This window comes from Dama dama, chromosome 4, assembly GCF_033118175.1.
Source record: "Dama dama isolate Ldn47 chromosome 4, ASM3311817v1, whole genome shotgun sequence".
In the NCBI taxonomy this organism is placed as follows: Eukaryota; Metazoa; Chordata; class Mammalia; order Artiodactyla; family Cervidae; genus Dama; species Dama dama.
In genome coordinates this window covers 58,265,995-58,282,934 of record NC_083684.1, presented here as the reverse complement: position 1 = coordinate 58,282,934, position 16,940 = coordinate 58,265,995, and the positions used below count along the sequence as shown (strand labels likewise).

The 16,940-nt window shown below is 51.8% G+C and overlaps 1 protein-coding gene and 1 pseudogene across 1 annotated transcript; one reads left to right on the top strand and one right to left on the bottom strand.

Annotated features, from left to right (window-relative positions):
* Positions 1-818: 818 nt before the first annotated feature.
* On the top strand, positions 819-6,836 carry LOC133055115 (small ribosomal subunit protein eS17-like; annotated as a pseudogene).
* A 4,552-nt stretch (positions 6,837-11,388) lies between these two features.
* Positions 11,389-14,207, bottom strand: APOE (apolipoprotein E). Its single transcript, XM_061139570.1, has 4 exons — positions 14,059-14,207; positions 13,200-13,265; positions 12,556-12,745; positions 11,389-12,249 (listed from the first exon to the last, which is right to left on the bottom strand). The coding sequence occupies exons 2-4, from the start codon at positions 13,240-13,242 to the stop codon at positions 11,532-11,534; spliced, it is 951 nt and encodes a 316-aa protein (XP_060995553.1). The 5' UTR covers positions 13,243-13,265; positions 14,059-14,207; the 3' UTR covers positions 11,389-11,531.
* Between the last annotated feature and the right edge of the window lie 2,733 nt (positions 14,208-16,940).

Sequence of the window (16,940 nt, the reverse complement as noted above, 5' to 3'; positions counted from 1 at the left end):
CAATCCCTGGAGCAGGAAATGGCAACCCACTCCAGTGTTCTTGCCTAGAGAATCCCATGGACGGAGGAGCCTGGCGGGCTACAGTCCAAGGGATAGCAGAGTAAGACACGACTGAGTGACTAAGCACACATGCAGTCCGACAATTGAACTTTGGCCACAACCTGAATGACTGTACAGAACTGATCAGGAGGCTTTCCAGAACGCCGTCCATTCCAGTGGGCCTTGTGTGCGCTCTGGCATACAGTAGGTGCTCAATGAATGCTCCCTAGAGTTCCTCACTAACAATGTGTGTTAGTTGTTCAGTCGTGTCCAACTCTTTGCAACCCCATGGACTGTAGCCTGTCAGGCTCCTCTGTCCATGGGATTTTCCCAGGCAAGAATACTGGAGTGGGTAGCCATTCCCTCCTCCAGGGGATCTTCCCAACCCTGGGATCGAACCCTGGTCTCCTGCACTGCAGGCAGATTCTTCACCGTCTGAGCCACTGACAATCATAAGTGAAATAAAATCTCCTGCAGTTTCTGACTGGGATGATGAAAACATTCTGGAAATGGATAGTGATCATGGTTGCACAAGATTGTGTGTTTACTTAAATCCACTGAACTGTATGCCTAAAAAATGGTTCAAATGGTAAACTTGATGTCACATGTTTTACCATGATTAAAAAAAAAAGAAAAAGAAAAAAACCCACCTTGCACTGTGTTAGGGGATGCAGTGGGGTGTTGGGTTCAGAGTCTGGCTCCACCTCCTTCCTGCTGTGTGACCTGGTGTTTGTTGCTTAATGTCTCTGGGCCTGTTTCTTCATCCACGAACCAGAGTCATGGACTATGTGCTTACGCAGGAGAGTAAAGTAGATCGTTTACCTAACTTACCCTAACAACCCCAGACACACTGCAAAGCCCTGCTGACAACCCTGCTGCTAATTATTAAGCTTGCATTTCCTGATGCTCGCTACCCACCAGGGTTTTAGCGCATTAACTCACTAAATCAACTTCAGTGCTGCGAAGTGGGCATCTTTTTCATTCCGGTTTTACAGATGAGGAAACTGAAGCTGTGGGGGTTGGGCTCCCCAGCCAGCAAGTGGTAAATTTGAAGCCAGCCCTTTCACTCTGCCTAACCAAGCCAGAAACAACCTCTGCCTTCACTTCCCCTACCCCAATCCCAGAGGGCAAGAGACAGATGGAAGCAGGGCCAGGGGTGGGTGGGCCTGAGGGGAAGGTCTCTGACCCTGCCCGGGCTCCAAGGTCAGCATGAGCTGTTCCCTGCTTGCAATGTTTGCCCATCTCTAGCATCCGAGGCAGGAACAGGCTGAAGGTCGTTCAGGGTGGACCTCAGGGGTGGCTCAAAAACAACTTTGGGTGAGGGGTAGGGGGCAGAGAGGTCACAAGGGGGGAGTGGGGGACGGGAGCAGTGAGCCCTGAGACCTCAGCATGTGTGTCTGGGGACAGAGAGCATCTCTGAGCCTGAACCTCTGTGTCCACAAGAGCGTCAGTCCCACCACCAAACTCCCAAGCACTCTGTCCACTCCAGGGTCTCTGCTTCAATCCAGATTCCACTCCCTGTCTCATGAAATCCTCCACTTCCCTTCCGTCATCCCTAACTTCTCACCTCCCTGGCTGCTCTGGGTTGTGGCGGGGAAGTCAAGGGTGGAAGAGTGGTTCCATCTCTACTTTCTGCCTTTGTCTGGTAGATCTCCATTTATTCATTTTACTGTAAAAGTTGAGATATTTGAAAAAGAAAACACATAACAAAAAACAGATATTCACATACCATAACAGTCACCCTTTTAGAGTGTACAATTCAGACTTCCCTGATGGTCCAGTGGTGAAGACTCCACGCTTCCCTGCAGGGGACCCAGGTTTGATCCCTGGTTGGGGAACTAAGATCCCGTGTGCAGTGTGGTGATGCCAAAAATAAATAAAGTGTGCAATTCAATGAGTTTTGGTATATTCGCAAAGTTTGCAACAATCACCATTATCTAATTAGAGAACATTTCATTACCCAAAAGGAAACCCCACACCCCTTAACCCTCATTCCTATCCCCTTTTCCCCAAGGCAGGGCAACCACTCACCAGCTTTCTGTCTCTTTGTTGTTGTTCAGTTGCCAAGTCATGTCCAACTCTTTGCGACCCCATGGACTGCAGCACACCAGGCCTCCCTGTCCATCACCAACTCCTGGAGTCTACTCAAACTCATGTCCATCGGGTCAATGATGCCATCCAGCCATCTCATCCTCTGTCGTCCCCTTCTCCTCCTGCCTCCAATCCCTCCCAGCATCAGGGTCTTTTCCAATGAGTCAGCTCTTCGCATGAGGTGGCCAAAGTATTGGAGTTTCAGCTTCAGCATCAGTCCTTCCAATGAACACCCAGGACTGACCTCCTTTAGGAGATTTCCCAGTTCTGGACACTTCATACAAATGGAATCGTCACACGAGGTCTTCTGTGGTTGGCTTCTTTCATGGCTCATCCATGTTGTAGCGTGTGTCAGCGCTTTGCTCCTTTTTTATTTTCTCCTGGATTTTTCTCTTTTTTTTAGTGTGGCTTGTGGAATTTTAGCTCCCTGACCAAGGATCAAACCCTGGCCCTCAGCAGTGAGGTCTTAAGTGTCCTAACCTCTGGACCACCAGGGAATTCCCAGTGCTTCGTCCATTTTATGGAATGATATTCCACTGTGTATGGATATACATATACAGATATACATACACTATATGGATTTATTTCATAACATTCATTCATCAGTTAATAGGTATTTTTTGAATGTTTTCCACTTTTTTGACGATTAAGAATAAAAGTGTTATGAAGAGGTGTGTATAAGTTTTTGTGTGAACATGTTTGTAGTACTTTTGGGTAGAGACCTAGGAATGCAATTGCTGGGTCATGTGGTAACCTTGTTTAACTTTTTATTTTTCCTCTTCCAATTTTATTGAGGTAAACTGGACATACAGCACTGTCTAAGTTGTACGGCATAATGATTTAACTTACATACATCATGTAAAGATTACTAAACACACACATTTCATATAGATACAAAATTAAAGAAATGCAAAAAAAAAAAATCTCTTGTGAGGAGAACTCTTAGGATTTACTCTTATAATAACTTTCATATAAAGTGCGTGCAGATCTGAGAGAACAGCATCGAAACACGTATATTATCAAGGGTGAAGCAGATCGCCAGTCCAGGTTGAATGCATGAGACAAGTGCTCGGGGCTGGTGCACTGGGATGACCCAGAGGGAGGGGATGGGGAGGGAGGTGGGAGAGGGGATCGGGATGGGGAACACATGTAAATCCACGGCTGATTCATGTCAATGTATGGCAAAAACCACTACAATATTGTAAAGTAACTAGCCTCCTACTTATAAAAATAAATGAAAAAAAAAAAGTGCTTGCAATGTGTGCATGTTCAGTTGTGTCAGACTCTTTGCAACCCCATGGCCTGTAGCCCGCTGGCTCCTCTGTCCAGGGGATTTCCCAGACAAGAGTAGGTTGCCATTTCCTTCTCCAGGGGATCTTCTCAAACCAGGGATTGAACCTGGATCTCTTGCATTGCTGGCAGAGTCTTTACTACTGGGCCATGAGGGAAGCCCCCACATATAATGTACAACAGGGTTTTTTTTTGTGTGTGTGTAATAAAGTTTTATTAAAGTATAAAGGAGATAGAGAAAGCTTCTGACATAGGCATCAGAAGGGGGCAAAAGAGTACCCCCTTTGCTAGTGTTAGCAATGGAGTTATATACTCTCCAATGAATCCAAAGAATGTCTAGAGGTTGTAAAGACCTCACCAGACCTACTCCCATAATTTACATTTTAAGATAACAGAGTTGGCCAGAAGGTTTAACCCAAAGATCGTCCTCAGGCAGGATACATCCTTGTAAAGACCAGACCTACTCCCATAATTTGTGTTTTAAGATAACAGAATTAGCCAGAGGGTTTAATCCAAAGACTGTCCTCAAGCAGGATACATTATTGTTATATAATCCTAAGGAATGTAGAGGAAAAAAAGTAAAAAAGTTTGTCCTTTCTTCCTCCTTGAATATCCCAGACCTCTCTCTCCTTGGGGACCCCTAGACTTCTTATCAACCTGCCTAGGAAATGACTCTCTCCTTCCCCCCTTTTCTTTTAGGAGAATTATGTTGCCTAGGGAAAAGGGGCGTCGTTCTCATTCCATAACTGCTTCCGAGCTGACAAGGGGCGTTGTCCCTAAATTGGTGAGGCAACATATTCTCCTAATCCTCATAGTGAGGATGTCTGATCCAGGGGCTCCAAGTAATAGTTGGAGGAGGCTGTGGCACTCAAAGGAGCTCGGACAACTATTTGTAAATTTTTTTTTTTTAATTTTATTTATTTTTTTTAAACTCCCACTTTTACCAAGGACCCACCAATGTGGGCCGAGATCTCACCAAAACCGTGAAGAAGGCAGCCCCCGGTCATCACCAAGAAGTCTACACCAGCCTGGGCAGCAACGTACTTCCACACCAACAAGTGTGTGGGCCAGGAGATAGCCCTGATTCTGGCAGGAAGCTCAGCAACAAGATCAAAGGTCGTGTTGCACATCTGATGAAGCGGATTCAGAGAGGCCCAGTGAGGGGTATCTCCATCCAGCTGCAGAAGACGGGAGAGGGGAGAGAGAGAGGTCTCAGCCCTAGACTAGGAAATCACTGAAGTGGATCCTGACGCTAAGAAAACCCTGAAGCTCTTGGACTTTGGCAGTCTGTCCAAACTTCAGGTCACTCAGCAGCCTACAGTTGGGATGAATTTAGAGCTGTTTGAAGTTTTCTGCTGTGCTGAAATATTTTCATTGAACATCGGACCCAAAAAAAAAAAATTCCCAAGGTGATTCTTCTTTTTTTTTTTTTTAAATTGAAGCGTAGCTGATGTACAATAACTATTTTACTTTTTGAGGAATTGCTAAACTGTTTTTCAAAGTAGCTTCATTCATCCTTTTTCCTGCTGCTGCTGCTGCTAAGTCACTTCAGTTGTGTCTGACTCTGTGCGACCCCACAGACGGCAGCCCACCAGGCTCCTTCGTCCCTGGGATTCTCCAGGCAAGAACACTGGAGTGGGTTTCCATTTCCTTCTCCAGTGAATGAAAGTGAAAAGTGAAAGCGAAGTTGCTCAGTCGTGTCCAACTCCTAGCGACCTCATGGACTGCAGCCTACCAGGCTCCTCTGTCCATGGGATTTTCCAGGCAAGAGTACTGGAGTGGGGTGCCATTGCCTTCTCCAATCCTTTTTCCTACACAGTATAAGAAAAAATTGTTGTTGTTTTTTTAATAGAAGTATGGTTGTTTACAATATGTTAGTTTCAGGTATGCAGCAAAGGGATTCAGTTATGTACTCATCTTTAAAAAATATTTATGTATTTATTTATTTGGCTGCACCAGGTCTTAGTTGTGGCATGTGGGATTTAGTTCCTTGACTGGAGATTGAACCCGGGTCTTACACTGGGAGTGCAGAGTCCCAGCCACTGGACCACTAGGGAAGTCCCCGTGTGTGTCTTCTGAATCTTTAACGTGAGAGATTTCTGGGGATTTAGGAAAGTGCTTGGGAAATCATTTGATTGATTCCAAAATGCTAAATAAATAAACCAAGTTAAAAGTAATTTTTTTATGAAATAGCTATAGGATATACCCATATACCAACTAGGCAAGACGAGTGCAACTCCTCGTAGGAATTCTATCTAATAAAGGATATAGGGGACTTCTAATAAAGGATATGGTAGTTAAGAATCTGCCTGCCAATGAAGGGGACACGGGTTCAATCCCTGGTCTGGGAAGATTCCACATGTCTCAGAGCAGCTGAGCCCATGCCCCACAACTACTGAAGCCCGTACACCCAGAGCGCATGTCCGCAACAAGAGAAGCCATCGCAGTGAGAAGCCCATACACCACAAGAAAGAGTAGCCCCTGCTTCAACTAGAGAAAGCCCGCTGGCAGCAACGAAGACCTAGCACAACCAAAAATAAATACATTTAAAAAAAAAATAAGGACATGTGCACATTTTAACATGCTGAATGTGATGCCAGTGAGGCCGGGGTCGGGTGTATGTGCTTAATTACAGCTGATATGATATGCAAGGTGACTTGGGGGAGGAGATCAGAGCAGAACATAGCCCCTAGAAGCCCCACCTGGGTTCAAATCTCATCTCTATGCACGTTGGGCTTTGTGATGTCTAGCAAGTGACTTTAGCCTTCTGGGCCTCAGTTTCTTTCTTTTGTAAAATAGGAGCAGTGACAGCATCTGCCTCAGGAGGGTTTTGTAAAAATGATACATTCCTTTAGTTTTTTTCCCCTAATTCACCATATTTGTTTCACCAAATATTAAATCTTTGTACCATATCTAGTCCTGTGCCAGGCTATGCCTGGGTCCACAGTGCTGATGAAGCCCTGTCCCTGCCCCCAGGTCTCAGAGTTCAGTGGGGCGTGGGACAGACCCATCCCCAGACAGTGATGACCCAGAGTGGACAGGGCTGGGATGGAGGTGCTTGACCCAACCTGGGAATCAAAGAGGGCTTCCTGGAGGAAGGCACATCAAAGCTGAGATGTGGAGACTGGGGATTGTGTCAGTCTTTTCTGGTTTCTAGCCCATGCCCTCTTTCAAATCCCTCTTCGTTATCCGTTCAAAATGTAATGAGATCTACCACCTGCATGGTGATGAGTCAACCCATGAAAACTGAAGCTCATGATTACACAGGGCACAGTGAGTCTTTGCCAGCCTGTGGACCTATGTCCACCTGCCCCTTAGGCTTGGGTTTTTTCACCATCCTCCAGGACCATCTCTACAGTATGGCTGGAGAGGCATCGGGGAACCAGTCCCCCAAGTCTGAGCACCCTGAGATCTGAGAACCAACTGTGTGACCACAGGGACTTTGCCACCTCCCAGTCTCTGAATCTGTTCACCCCAGTCCTCCCTTTCCCTGGGAAGGATCCTTACGTGGCCTTCAGAGGAACTTCTCTGTGTTCGACGGTGCTAATGACTCGCTGTGTTGTCTTCACGACTTGACCAAACCACGGTACTCCTCTGACGATGGGAAGGAATCTGATAGGGCCTGGGGCCACCTGGGCTGGGGCTGGCAGTGCCCAGAAGAGGAGAAAGGGTGCAAACATTTCCATAACGGGAGCCCTTTAGGATGAGATTCCAGGGATGGGAAAGGAGATCCTTGAATGTGTTTCTGGGTGTCATGGCATTAGAATGCAGCGGAGGGTACCAGAGCGACCAGATCGGGATCACGATGCTGGTAATTGCCTTACTCTCCACACTAGACTGGTTCCCCGCCCATTCTAGGCGTGGTAAAAGCAAATTAGCCAATCCCGAAGGAGCGAGAGTGACTACGTTATCGGTTGCTAGTGCTCCCCTGGGCAGATTGCCATCCACTGGACCAGCCTTTAGAGAGCCATGAGACCCGCCCTGGGCGGGTGGAGGTGCGGGGGCACTTCGTGGACGATATGAGAACCAGGGCACAGAATGGGCCCCAGAGCTCTCAAGGGTCCTCTAAGCCTGTGCCCCAGGCCCGTGCTAGCTTCAGTCTTTCAAGTCTCAAATTCTCAGTGTCCCATTCCACTTTTACTGCCCCAAACCATGAAGAGAGCCACCAATAGGACCAAGAGGGACAGAATGAGCTTTCTTGTGGGGTGGGTCCGGAGGGGCACTCTGAAGCTTCCTTTCTGGGCACTGAGGACAGCACAGGCTACAGGACGTGGCCTGGTCCTGGCCCAGGGCCTTATTGATGCCGGGGGTGTGGAGGGGTAGGGTTTGGGGGTCAGGTTAGTCTCCCTTCCCTTAAGCCCTCACCTGCCTCCCGGTGCCCACCCACCTCCTCCACTTCCACTCCTCCTTGGTGGTGGTGGGATCAAGTAGGGCACCAGGCTAAAGCCTTAGGCCCAAAGCATTTTGTTGTTCAGCATGTGCACCTCCAAATTTCCCTGACTGGTGGGGACCTCAAGCTGCTATAGTCCCTTCCCAACCCAGGGGACAGCCTTCCCCCTCTCTCTGTGGTCATCTTCCCTCAGGCGTCTCTCCTGCTTCATACCCTTCTCCCAGCCTTGGGTGGGCGGGGGCGGGGGGTGGGTTCTCTCAGTAAAACTCAGTAACTCACTAACTTAGGACTTTCCTGGTGGTCCACTGGCTAAGACTCCGCGCTCCTAATGCAGGGGGCCTGGGTTCGATGCCTAGTCAGGGAACTAGATCCCACATGCTGCAACTAAAAGACCCGGCACAACCAAATAAGTAATTATTAAAAAAACAAACCCAACTCACTAAGTCAATTCACACTGTGTCCCCAGGCCATCTCTACTATCCCCTCTCCCTTCTTAGCCAGCCTCTTCAGCTAAAATGACTCTCCCGGAGTCTGGGGTCCTACAGTCTGCCGCCACACACCTGCACCTTTGTCATAGCCAATGTCACTTTCAGACTAGCCTTCCTATTCCCCCATTGTTTTGCATCTGGGAGACTCCCCCAAACTTCCCTGGATGCTCCTCTGGGATTTTAATTTCAATGCCCCCAATATTTTTTGGAGAGAGGTCTTTATTTTTTTGCCATGCGTTGCAGGATCTTAGTTCCCAACTGTGGATTGCACCCAGGGCCATGGCAGTGAAAGCGGTGAGTCCTAACCGCTGGTCCACCAGGGAATTCTCTGGAGAGGGGTCTTTTCAACCTGTCAAAGGTACAAAACCTCAGCTCCAAGACTCCCGACATGTGCCCCTCCAAGCGATCCACCAGGAACTCCCTTCTCTCTGTTCCCCCCGCTGTCCAAGCCTCCAAGGCCCCTGTAAACACTCCATCTGCCCTTAGGCACCCTCTTGGCTGCTCAGAACACCAAGCACCACCCCCCTTCCCTTCCACCACATCAATCCCCCCGGGGCTGCCTTCCAAGGCGTCCCCCCTCTTCCGCCCAGCTGTCTTTGACTGCTAGTGAACCCTGGCAGCTGGGAGAGGGTGGCCCTGGCCCCAGACTCCAGGTTGGCTGGCCTCGTGCCCCCACACCCACGTGTCAGCCTTGGGGCAGAGGGGGGTAGTTGTGAAAGCGAGGCACAGACACTGCCGGGCACGATTGCAACAGCCCTCCAGCCAGCTCTGTGCTGCCAATCCCTGTCAGGGGGCCCATCTGCTTCCTCTCTGAGCCCCCAGTGCTCCCCACATGTCCACCAAATGCCCCCTGCTCCCCACCCCATCCCGCGAGAACAAAACGACCACTGCAGTCTGCCTGCCTCATCCTCACCTCAGCTCTCGAGTTTCTGTTTACACAGGGGGCAACTGAGGCGCAGCCAAGAACATTCAGTGGCTCAGTGAGAGGCTAACTGTCCTCCCCGTCTTTGTCCCTCATCTTTCCCCTCCCCTTCCCGGACTGTAGGCTGTCCCTCTGGATTCCTACTGGGGTCAGCCTCCACCCCCACAGCACCCCCCTGTCAGCCTCCTTGCACAAAAGTAACCGGGGGTGGCAGGGGGGGCACGCTGCGGTGAGGCGGGACACCCTCTCTGCTTTGCTGGCTTCATTAGGGAGAATTCAAGATTCAGGTCTTCAAGTGGACAACATGGCTGATGTCCCTGCCGTGACTGACATCTGGGGAAACAGGCTCAGGGGGCTCGGCCCCAGCCCCTGGACACCCAGTGAGTCAGCGGAGTTAACAGGAAACACGTGGGTGGGACCAGGCCCCCTGCCTCTGAGTCCCCAGAGAACTCCCCCCACCCCCAACTCAGTCCCAAGGGTGAAGCATCTGGTGGCGGGGAGGGGCTTGATTCCATCAGGACAAACAAGGCAACTTCAGGGAAAACTCGGAGTGGAGTGCAAATTGTGTTGGAGCCGAAGCAGGCAGAGGTCAGCCTGGGAGATACAAGTCCTGGCCTGTCCCCTGTGGTGGGGAGCCCTATTCCCCTCCTTGGAGAACTAAGGGCGTGGGAGAGGACAGCGTTGGCACCTCCAGGCTCCAGCCAAGCTTCTCTGAGTGTCCATTTCCAACCGGCTCCTCCAGCCCTAAACAGCAGGGGCCTGTTGCAGACCCTGTGTGCCTCTCTCTGCAGTCTGCTCCCAGCACCCAGTAGGCTTGTCAGGGTAGATAAGAAACCAATCACCCGCTTGGAGGAGAGAAGGAACACGAGGAAGGGGTGAAAGGCAGAGGGTCCATGTGCTGCAAAATGGTGGCGAGGGCAAACCCAGATGAAGAAGGGAAAAAAGAAATAAGCCACACCAGGGGCAAGAGAGGGCTTCCCAGGTGGCGCAGTGGTACAGAATCTGCCTGTCAAAACAGAATCTGCCTGCGGGAAAAACAAGAGTCGCAGGTTTGATTCCTAAGTAGGGAAGATCCCCGGGAGGAAGAAATGACAACCCACTCTAATGTTCTTGCCTGGAAAATTCCATGGACAGAGGCTGGCGGGCTACAGCCCATGGAGTCACAAAGAGTCAGACACAACTGAGCACATACACGCGTGCGTGCGCACGTGCACACACACACACACAGGCAAGAGAAACCAGAGGGAGAGAGAAAAGATGGGGGTAAAGTGGAAGACAGAAAAACAAAATGTCTCAGGGAGAACAGCATGGAGACAGAGGCGGGAAGGAGGCAGGATCAGGTAAGCCAGGCGGGAGAATAAGAGTGGGAAATAAAGAACTGAACATGGCTTGATTAAAAAAAAATTATCATTTTTAGCTACACTAGGGCTTTGTTCTGCCAGAAGGCAGAAGGCATGTTCCGGAGCATGCAGGCTCAGTAGCCTCCCATGTGGGATCTTAGCTGCCCAACCAGGGATGTAACCCGTGTCCCCTACACTGGGAGGCGGATTCTTTACTACTGGACCACCAGGCAAGTCCAGAAAATGGCTCAGTATTCACAGCAGTGGTCTGAAGTCTTTTGAGTCATGAGGCAGATATTGTGAAGCCAGGCCAAACGAGGCTCAGCGAGGTTGCTCTTTTTGCCCAGAGTAGTCAGGGGCAACCGAAGGGTTTAACCCACTGGTGAATTTGTTCCAGAACCTTGTCTCAGCCACAAATCGATGAGAGTCAAGGAAGAGAGTGAGCAGTTGTGAGTAGAGATGGAGGAAAAAGGGAAAGACTTAAAAGGGGACTTGTGTGCTAAGTCACTTCCTATGGACCATAGCCCGAGCCAGGCTCCTCTGTCTATGGGGCTCTCCAGGTAAGAATACTGGAGTGGGTTGCATTCCCATCTCCAGGGTATCTTCCCCACCCAGGAATCAAACCCATGTCTCTTGAGTCTTCTGCACTGCAGACGGATTATTTACCACGGAGTCACCGGGAAACTCTAAAAGGGGACAGAAGGAAACAGACACAAAGAAAAGAGACAAACACAGGCTCAGGGGGCAGGATGCTGTGGAGTCAACAAGGGGAAAAACTGTGAAACTGAGGCTTGAGCTGTGACAAATCATACACTGACGCCCAGCAGCTGCCATGAAGCTTGATGAATCTTTATTAATCTAGGGCCCACCAAGAGGACAGCTGGGGCAGGAGCAGGGCCCCCTGCAGGCTAGGGGCACGGGAGGCTCGGGGTGGGAGCTGGGGGGGCCCCCCCAGGGCGATGACCGGGCGCTCAATGATTCTCGCTGGGCGGAGAGGTGGGGCTGGGGCGCAGAGCCAACTGCACCTTCTCCACCAGCCCGGCCCACTGGCGCTGCATATCTTCCACCAGGGGCTCGAACCAGCTCCTGAGGCGGGCCTGGAAGGCCTCGGCCTGCAGGCGCATCTGGTTGCCCTGCTCCTCGACCTTGGCGCGCACCTCCTCTAGCTGCTGGCGCATCTTGTCCAGGCGGTCCTGGGCCCGGACGCCCACCTCCTCCAGGCGCCCGTGCAGCTTCTGGCGCCAGGCCTCGGCGCGCTCCAGCAGCGGCTGGCCGGCCACGGTACTCAGGGTGGCGGCCCGCGATTGGCCCTGCTCCACCAGCGGCCCGAGGCGCTCGCGGATGGCGCTCACGCTGCGCTCGGCGCCTTCGCTGGCCCCCGCTTGGTAGACGGCCAGGCGCTTCTTCAGGTCGTCGGCGTCGCGGAGCAGCCGCTTGCGCAGCTTGCGCAGGTGGGAGGCCATGCGGGCCCGCAGCTCCTCGGTGGTCTGGCCCAGCATGGCCTGCACCTCGCTTCGGTACTGTGCCAGGCGGTTCCGCAAGTCCTCCATGTCGGAGCCCAGCCGGGCCTGGGCTGCCTGCAGCTCCTTGGACACGCGGGCCTGTGTCTCCTGGGCCATGGGGCCCAGTTGTCCCTCCAGCTCCTCCCTGTAGGCCTTCACCTCCTTCATGGTCTCCTCCATCAGCGCCCTGGGGGCCGAGAGGGCGCGAATGGAAAGAAGAGGTAGGGATCCTGAGCTAGGGTGATGGAAGGAGATGAAGAGGAAGGTGCCAAACAGGAAAGACTGAAGAACAGGATCAGAGAGAGGGAAAGCCAGGAGCTCAAGGAGAAAAGAAAGCAAGAAATGAGCAGAGGCTAGACACCGCCCCCCCCCCCCCCCCCCCCCCCGCCCAAGTGTTGGTGATGGGAAGGTAAAGAAACCCAGATCAGAGGAGACTGGGGTCCCGAACACACTGCCCACCGGAGGGATCAGGGACCAGGGCGGAGGCACTCACGTCAGTTCCTGAATGACCTGGGTGTTGAGCAGTTCCTCCTGCACCTGGTCAGACAGGGTCTGCACCCAGCGCAGGTAATCCCAGAAGCGGCCCAGCGCCTGCTCCCAAGGCTGGCTGTCCTGCCCCCGGGGCTGCTCCGGAGTCAGGGGCTCCTCGGGCCCCAGCTCTCCTTCCATATCCGCCTGGCATCCTGCACACAGCAAGTTCACGGCGGTCAGGGTCCTCCGCCCTCTCCAGGCACACAGTACCGGGTACAGAGGAGGTGCTCCCAGAGCATTGGGGGGTGGGGAGGGGGAGATGCCCAGCCTGTTTAATCACTTGACAAGCATGGATTGTGTGTGGTCCGCGTACCGCCATGCTGGGGTGATAGAGAATAAAACAGCCCCAATAGAGAATAATCACCTCTGACACTTAGCTGCTCCTCACTATCTGCCTGACAGCAGCGCACGAGAAACTCTCATTTTAAGGATGGGGAAACTGAGGCTCAGAGAAAGTAAAACTGCAGCTCAGAACCAAGGGATGTCAGAGAGACCTCAGACCTGGGGAGATAGACCAGCAGAAGGGAGGACCCACGGACGGGAGGAGGGCAAGCTTTGGATGGGAGACGGTGGGGCAAATAACCTGGGCAAGCCCCGCCCCCATACCTGCCAGGAGCGCGACCACCGCGGCAACCCACAGAACCTTCATCTTCTGGCTTGCGATTGGCCAACCTGAAGGAGGGAGAAACTGTCACTCAACCCCCGGGTGGGGGCAACCCCCCTCCCCCTCAGAGCCCTGCCCCATCCAGTCTTAGCCTTCAAAGCCTCGCATCCCAGCAACATCCTAACCCAATTCCGAATATTTACCCAGCGGCCCCTTCATTGTCTATTTCATTCCCTCATTGTCTTCTCTTATCTCCCCATCCCCAGGTCGGCAGCCGCCTAAATTCCATCCCTCTCCCAGGGTTCAGATTCCACTCACCCGGCCCTCCCCTCCATCCCGGAGTTCCCTGAAAGCCCCGGCTGGACTTTCTAAAGTTCCTACCTCGCATTCCTCACCGTATTTTCCCATTCCTCACCGTATCTTCCCATTCTCAGCTCCAACTTCACATCTAAACGCTGTCTTCCACATATTCGCTAATTTAATCCTCATTTAAAAAGTCCTCCAACCCACGCTTTAGCTACCATGCCGCCGCCCCGGAGCCTCCCCTTAACGGAGAGCTTAGGATGATTGTGGGCTCCCAGTAGGTGCTCAATAAAGGACGGTAACAGTTAGTGGGTCCTGGCCACGTCTCGTCTGGTTTTTCCTGCAGGTCCAGCTGCTCCCCTGAACCCACCTTCCAGCCCCAACGGGATGTGCCTGCTCCCCACCCTTCTAGGTCCGCTTCCCTGCCTCTGCCCTCCGCCTCTGCTCCGGCTTCTGTCCTGGCCGGGGCGGCGTCGGACCCGTCACCTCGTTCACCTCTCCCGCGGCCCGTCCCCCACAGAAGCCCCGAGTCTCCGTGCCCACAGCTCTGCCTCTTACCGTGTTCGCCTCCGGAAACCGCGTCCTTCGCCTTCGGGGTTGAGTAGGGACTCACGGATCCCAGATTCGTCCAGTTATAGGACTCCCCCCTGGCCCGCCCACTCCTCCAGAGCTGGGGCAAGCTGGGCCAGCCCCCTCGGGTCACGAGGTGGGCCCTCCTCCCCCTTCACACACAGCCAGGAGTGGGGTGGGGTGGGGCTTGGAGGCCTGGCAGCCCCCACTCCCAGCCCCCGTGAAAAGATGACATCTCTCCCAGTAACTCAGGCGGCTTCCTCCATTCTGGTGGGTGGGTGAGCTGGTGAGGGCTGGGACAGGCCACTGCCCACAGTACCCATCCCCTGCCCCTCTCTTTTCCAGCAGATGGATGAATAGAATTTGGGGAAAGGACTGGGGGCCTGAAATCCCTGGTTAGAGGAAGGAGGGGGTTGGGTCTCTGGGTAGGGAGGGGGAAAGGAGCTAGCCGGCCCAGATAGAAATGGGATAGGAGTTCTGGGAACAGTGTAAGGTATCTGCTAAAAGCCCAGGCTTTGAGAGTGCAATCTGGACTTTTAACATGAGCTCCCTCTTGGGCTGTTACCTTGGGCACAGGAGAGTGCCTCTCTTGAGCCCCCTTCCCCAGTTGAGACCTGAAAATCCAGCATTTCTCCCCAACTGTGTATTGTTCCTTTCTCTGGGCTTGAAGCATGTGTGTTGTCTGCTTAGGACTGTGGATTCAGGAACCAACTGCTCAGGCTTGAATCCAGGCTCTGCCAGTTGTCAGCTGTGTGATCTTGAGCCAACGACCTAGCCTCACTGAACATCCAGTTTCTTGGTCCACAAGACCGGGAAAAGAGTTGCACTTAACACCATTGCAAAGAGTGGGACATGACTGAGCAACTTCACTTAACACCGTCATTTGGTGAAGCAACAGGTTATGTGTGTACCGAGAATAAATAGGGTTAGCTGGCAGACAGTGGCCCTGTGTTGGACTTCACTTCTCTGCCGGGCCACAGTGAACACTCCTGTCCCTCCCTCCCTTACAGCCCTGTTCAGGAACCCCAGCTGTTTCACAGATGGGCATCCTTAATTGAGGGTGTTGTAGCCACGCTCTCTGCTCTCCGGGAAGCAAACTCACTCAGAAGGACAACGCAAATAGTGGAGTGCAATTTATTACACCAGCGGGCCCAAGGCAGAGTCTCCTCTTAGCCAAGGACCCGGCCAGTTTTTGTGACAACCTTATATACCGTAAGTGTACGTGCTCAAACCCTCCTCCCCGAATTCCTGGAAACTAGCCTGGATAATGTAAAGGGGCTAAACCATGATTCATATATCATTAGTCCAGACAGCTAATTAGGCTAACATATATCAATAGTTTTTGTGGAGATAACAATTTGTTTTGTTCTGGGGTAGATTAGTATATTCTTTTCGGCGACAGAAAGTCCAGGTACAAGTCCTGGAGTCCTTTTATCCAGGGGGTCTGTTTTTCAGTTGGTATGTTGTTTCTGTAGATTCTGGGCACATAGCTCAAAGTCCACTGGGAGAACACCGAGGCATGCGGTCCAAAGTTTACAATAGGTCTAAAATGGGGTCCCGCAGCCAAGATGGAATCCGCTTTGCCCACTTTCCACTTTCATTCGTCCCTCGTGATGCTCCTAACTCTCAGTGGGAGCATCACTCATAGGAATATATTGTACCCTAGGCCTCCTAACGCTGATCTGGGAAAGTGAGGATAGTCTCTGGGATACAAAGTTAACAACACATTGTAAAATGCAAGGTCCACGTAACAGAACGATTAAAATGACTATAATAACAGTAAGCACAGTTTTCCACCGATCACCCTTTACCCAAGATAGGATGAGGTCCAGAGGGAATATTTTCATCTGACATTGCTTTTACTTGGTCCCTCATGCCACCCAAAGCAGCCGTTACATTGCCAGATAGATCCGGAATGTATACACAACGTTCAGCCATAAGTATGGCACAGGTTCCTCTCTGTACTGCAGTGAGTATGTCTAAAGCCATTCTATACTTGATTTTTGTTGTCTTGCCTGATGCAAAAAATCCCATAAGCTAGGCATATCACCCCTCCGTACAGGTGATACCTACCATGGGAGGCCGTCCATCACAGATAGAGGCATGGCGCTGGACTGGCCCAACAGCCTTGTGCCCCCCCTTTAGAACAAATCCCAAATAGCTCACCTCCTCCTTGCAGATCTGAGCCTTTTTTCCCGAAACCCGGTAACCAGCCTCCATCAGCAATCCCAGCAAGGCCTTGGTTCCTTCCCAGCAATCATCCTTATTCTCAGCGGCCAGGAGCAGATCATCCACATATTGCAGCAGCCAACAACCAAACTTTTCTGGCTGAAATGCACCTAAGTCCGAAGCCAGGGCTTCTTCAAAAATGGTTGGAGAATTTTTAAACCCTTGGGGGAGGTAAGTCCAGGTTAGTTGTTGTTTGGCGCCCCCTGTTGAGTCTTCCCACTCGAAAGCAAAAATTGGTTGTGATACCTGGGCTAGGCATATACAGAAAAAGACATCTTTTAAGTCCAGACAGGTATAGAACTTTTGCACTTGGAGGGAGGAGGCTGAGTAAGGTATATCGGCTTGGGACTGTGGGGTGCGGGGTCACGGCAGCTTGGCTGAGCAGCCTTAAATCTTGTATTGGCCTATAGTCCTGTCCCCCTTCCTTTTTAACTGGTAGGATTGGTGTATTCCATTCTTATTGGTATTAATCAGGATGCCAGCCTGTTTCAGTCTACTTATATGTGGCAGTATGCCGAGACGAGCCTCCGGGGTAATGGATGCTGGCATTTCTAACCCGGGTGGCACTGGGTTAAGTTGTATTATTATTGGAGCGTGGTGTTTGGCGAGCCCAGGGGGGTTTCCTTCTGCCAAGATCTCGG